The sequence below is a fragment of the Morone saxatilis genome, unplaced genomic scaffold (assembly GCF_004916995.1).
Source record: "Morone saxatilis isolate NCDOM2014 unplaced genomic scaffold, NCSU_SB_2.0 Contig11, whole genome shotgun sequence".
NCBI lineage: Eukaryota > Metazoa > Chordata > Actinopteri > Moronidae > Morone > Morone saxatilis.
The window spans coordinates 9542564-9547855 of NW_023339663.1; the positions used below are offsets into that span (position 1 = coordinate 9542564).

At 35.1% G+C, this 5292-nt stretch overlaps 1 protein-coding gene across 1 annotated transcript in view; it reads left to right on the plus strand.

Annotated features, from left to right (window-relative positions):
* Nucleotides 1–4876, plus strand: part of LOC118321099 (protocadherin-9) — a 187846-nt gene extending 182970 nt beyond the window's left edge. The window contains exon 5 of the mRNA XM_035652292.1: nt 2770–4876. Within this exon, the coding sequence (XP_035508185.1) occupies nt 2770–3140 (371 nt within the window). The 3' untranslated portion in view covers nt 3141–4876. The remainder of the gene's footprint in view (nt 1–2769) is intronic.
* The last annotated feature ends 416 nt before the right edge of the window (nt 4877–5292 follow it).

The following is a 5292-nucleotide window of genomic DNA, read 5'->3' on the forward strand; positions in this document are numbered from 1 at the left end:
TAATTGTTATTATTATTATTATTTAAAATCAAAGGTGAGCTTTTCTAGGCTTACGATTAACACATTGACACCAACAGAAAAAAAGAAATTGCTAGTAGCTAATAGTTAACAAATCATAGGATTTGTTTACAATAAGAATATAGAATATGTTAGTCTTACACTTTAAAATCACTTTACAAATCAGTTTTCTGGTTGTACAAAGAAAGATTACATTACAGTATTTTTTATTTATTTAGTGAATATAAATTGATGAAGCAGCAATTTAGATTACTATCTTTTTTATTAATGTCATATTTTCTAAATTAAATGAACATACATTCTCACAATAATTCAATGTACATATAATTAAATCCAAACACACTCAACTAAACCAATTGTATTACGTTCCATACAAAGACTAAATACAAACCAGCATATGACTTCTCCAATATTTTCTGCTCTTGTAATAAGTCTTAACAAAAAATATTCTCAAATTGTCTAAGTAAGCTTAAATTAACGAGAAGAAAAACAAGTCCAGACATTGGTTTGAAGAAAAGCCCTTTGAAATATTACAGAACCTACCCACCAGCCAATTAGCTTTTTGTGAAGCAAAGGTACAAATTAGGACAAATAGTTATCATTTTCTCTTTTAGGACGAAAACAGATGAATTCATTACTCTTTGAAGCTTGATATACAGACACAGACAGAATTGGTTGTTCCTTTAAAAAATAAAAATAAAACTGACTCAAAGTAGAATTATTCTTCAATAGAGTGATAATAATAAATAAATAACAGAACTGCCTTATATTTCCTGCATTATGCATGTTTTTCTGTCAAATGAGATTCATACAAATACTACCTGAAACACTAAATTGTTTTTTTTATGTCTGAGTGGTGATGCAGTGTTCGTTAGATAGCCAAATGATAGCAAAGAGTTACAGAAGTCCCGCTGATGATTTGCTGTGATGCAACTTGACCCTGAACATTTTTTTCTCTCTTGGTTTTGGGGAAGCAGTTTAGGATAATTTTTTTTGTGAACTAATTTCTACTGAAGAGAGTAACATCCATCATTTATACTCGTGCTGTTGTGGTCGCCAGGTTCTGGGACATTCTTCCTATTGATAGGTTGGTCAAAATCATAGATTTACTCACAGGGCTTCCATTGGGTTATTGGGTTAAATTGTTCAATAAAAAAATGAGAGAAAGCGATAAAGAAAGTTAGCGTGTTTGGGTAGCCTAATTACTGTAAGAATATTATTCAACAATGGAGTGTAGTGCAATCTATTATTACTGTAGCCTGTAGTGTACACCAGTCTATTAACATTGTATTATGTAAGCAATGTACATTTCTCTATGGACTCACATGACATTACTGACAAAAAACTCATCCTTTCATCCTCCTCAAGATCTATAACCCCCCTATGCTCTCCCGCTCCCTAAAGCACAGCTCATTCATTTTTCAGACTGCTGGTTGGTTCACTGAATCCAGTGTCTTAACTCCAAGACCTGTACCATAGTTTTGAGCTGGAGTGCCTCAATGAGCAAAAGAAACCTGGAAGCTGATGCTAGGTCAAATTCTTTGGCTTGCTCGTCATGGAAATGAAGTCGCTAAAAGGGTTGGTTGCTTTTATTTCAACCCTGACTCCAATACTACTAATTTGATACGAGTATTTTTTTAAAGAAACATAAGTCTTACATTTTTCTGCCAAAGAAAAGTCACAAGGAGATGGTTTGCGGGTGGCAAATCCCCCTCACAACATGCCAGTGATGATCGTTTGGATTGAGAGCTGGTGACTGTGGCCATTGGAGTTCACTGAACTCATGTTGGTGGAACCAGCTTGGGAAGATGCATGCTTGTGACATGGCATGTTATCCTACTGGGAATAGGCTTTAGTAGATGAGTAGACTATGAAATAAAGGGATTTACATGGTCAGCAATACTCAGGCAGGCTGTGGCATTTAAACAATGTTCAGCCTAATGTGTACCAAAAAACACTTCCTACACCATTTCACCACCATTTAACAAGACATTTTCATACACATAACTGCCACTCGCTGGATGTTTTCTTTGCTGTAAATCTTTGTAAACTGTAAACACAATTCCGGCATGCCATTAAGAGGTTAGGGGGTCACTTCACGAGCTACCTCATGTAACTATAGCAATATATATATTTTTTTATAAATATTTTTTTCTAGTTGTTTCAGACTAGATATACAATAAAATAAATACACAATCCTTTTTAAAAAAATTATTTTGTTTGCCGCAGAATAATGGCAAAGGTTGATTTTGTGGAGGGTTTGGGCCTCTTGGTGCTATTACTTTCTTGTGCATTAAATCCTTGAAAATAAGCAGTTTGCGAGATACTCAAACCACTGTGTCTGGCACCAACAATCATTCCAAGGTTTAAGTCACTTCAATCACAATTCTTTCCCATTCTGATGTTTCCTCTGAACAATTGAACATCTTGAACATGTCAGAGAGCTTTTATACATTGAATTTCTGCCACAGGGAATGCTGAAATGTTGCTGATTAGATATTTGCATAAAAGAGCAGATGTAGGCTTAGGGTTAGGTGTAGCTAATAAAGTAACATAAAGTCATAAAGTATACATAGTCTGTCTTATACTACAAGTCAAAATGTTTTGAGGCCATCATCTTTCCCTATCCTTAACCCAGTGCTTTGAGCGCCAAACACAACATTAATATGTAATGGTTTTTTGATGACCCAGTTTTTGTCACTGATCTCAATAAATTTGTACCTGTTTTTTTTCTTTTTTCTACTACTTTAGATGGCCCCCTGGGACCTCGTGGTCTAGTGGAAGCCACAGAGATGTGCACACAGGAATGCCTAGTCCTGGGACATTCAGACAACTGCTGGATGCCCCCAACATTGGGAACATACCAGCAGCCGAAGTCACCCGTGTCCAGTTTTGGGTCTCAGAGGGAGTGGGGTCCCAAGGACAAACTTCTCAATGGACATACTCTGACCAGAACCTGGAAAAATGAGAGTGGGCGGTCAGAGCATTTTGGTGATAGGAAGCAGTTTGGGAGTGGAGAGGGACACTTCACCAGCAGTGGCATGGCTGACATTCCACTGGTAAGTCTGAAGTCCTGCCAGCCAACTTCCTGCCCAGACAGCCCAAAGGACCAGCAGCTATAAGATGGACATTGCTTCTTTGCTGTCAGACGTCCTTACATCTGGACACATTAAACAGACGAAGCAACTCATCTGAGCTCCTCTCCTTTAATGTTTTCTTTCATGTTTCATCTATTCCCACTTGAGTTGATGCTTCTGCAGTGTGATAGCCACATGTACTGTACTATGTAGGCCACAAAACTATAGTGCTTATGCTGTGTTCTCTACAATTCAACTTTACTATCGCTCTAGAGGAAACCTCTTTTTTTATAAATCTCCATGGATTTCTTCAACATAACATTTACTGTCCACTTCATGTGTGACAAGTGAAGGAAGGACATGTGTTAAATGGAGAAAATGAAAACAAATTACAAGAAAAAAAATATCATGGCTGACCAGTTATATACAAATATTTGTGGTGTGGTTGTTATTGAGTTGTTCAGGACTATATTAATCGACACAATCAAAGAAAATGGAATTACATTTCAGAAAGTGTTGATCTAATAACACTGTTAGTGGACACTTGTTTATTCTGTCATTGTCTGTGTGTTTGTAAATAAGACTTATTAACCACTATCATGTACTTGTAATAACCACAGTGAATAGGAAAGTTCTTGGCTGTTATCACCATAATGGCTTATCATCAGGATTTGGGATTTCAGCTGGAAAAAGATCAATAATGTGGCATAATGTACAACAAGAAAGCATTAACCTAATTCTTTAAAAACCCTATTGTTGATTTTGAAACAAATTTCCATCCCGTAATATACTCAATGTTGCCCATATTTCATAGTAATTTTCTTCAAGTACTGCAAAACCACAGGCAAACCTTTTTTTTTAAAGAACATTTTGTATGAAGGATGTCAGTGCTCAATATGTGCATTATAAAAATGAAAAGCTCTGAAAGCGCTCCTCTATAAACAGATTTTGAAAGTGTTCAGTACAATTAAATAGCAATATATTTGTAAATGGCTAAATGTTTTATCTAACGTTGATCTTATTACTGTATAGATTTTATTCAAATTGTGATTTGACTGAGTGCAATCCCTCAGTAGTACCTGCAATTTATTGACATATGTATATATATATTGTTTCCACACAGACTATGATTTTCCATACGTAAGAAAACACAGGTTAAGATAACACTAATCACTGTGCCTTCATGATGTTTCTTCAAACAATGAATTGTGCTTATTTAAATGACAAGAACATGTTGGCTACAGAGAGTATTCTGTTTGATAATCAAATGCCTTATGCATTGAATGTTTGCCAAATTTAGAGACATAATCACTCAGATATTAAAGTACAAAATCAAGTCGTTGGTACTGAAGAAAAAAACAAAGGCATGTGCAGATAATGGGTCCACCATGAAAGATCATCTGTCATTCCACTGTCTGAAAAGATTTGTTTTATTCCACAGCATGGAAGGCAAATTACACAATGGAATAGCATGCTAAAAGATATAGCTTTTAAAAATTAACTTGATCATTTTTGTGTCATTTTATTTTGTTGGAATATAGTTGATTTGTGCATTAAGAAGACATTCAGTTTGTAAAGCACTTTCATATTTATGTCACAATATAAAGAAGTTAAGTGGGATGGAGTGATTTGCTTATCGCAGTATGTTTGCCAGTTGTGAGGGTGTTTGACATCACAGATACTGAAACAGTTAATCCTTGTTACTACTCTACAGGTATACAGCTACTGCAATAAATGTTTTAATTATGTGTATGCTTAATTTGTGTACAAGATGATCACCTCAGGAGTTCTGTGTCTCTTTTGTGTAGATGTTGCTCACATTAACCAGGTTTCCTAAATAATTTGGTACAGAATCTCTAATTTATTTCTAAAAGGACAGCACATTCATGAGGTACATTTTAGCTTTATCTTTTTGGACTAATTTTCTTTCTTGTAAGACAGCTAGATCCTTCCACTTACAAGATAGTCACTGAATTACAACCATATCCTTTGTCATCACATGAGCACAGTATTAACTGTTATTACCGTATTTTTCCTTAAAAATGTGGCCTTGACTATTTAAGGTGAACCAAAAAATATATGTTACAACATTCTATATAAGAATGTATGCTCTTGAATTATATTTATTATGGCCCTTACTCTGGTTTACATTTTGTATAACTTAGCAAAAGCATAAAGCTCACATAAAACATTACTC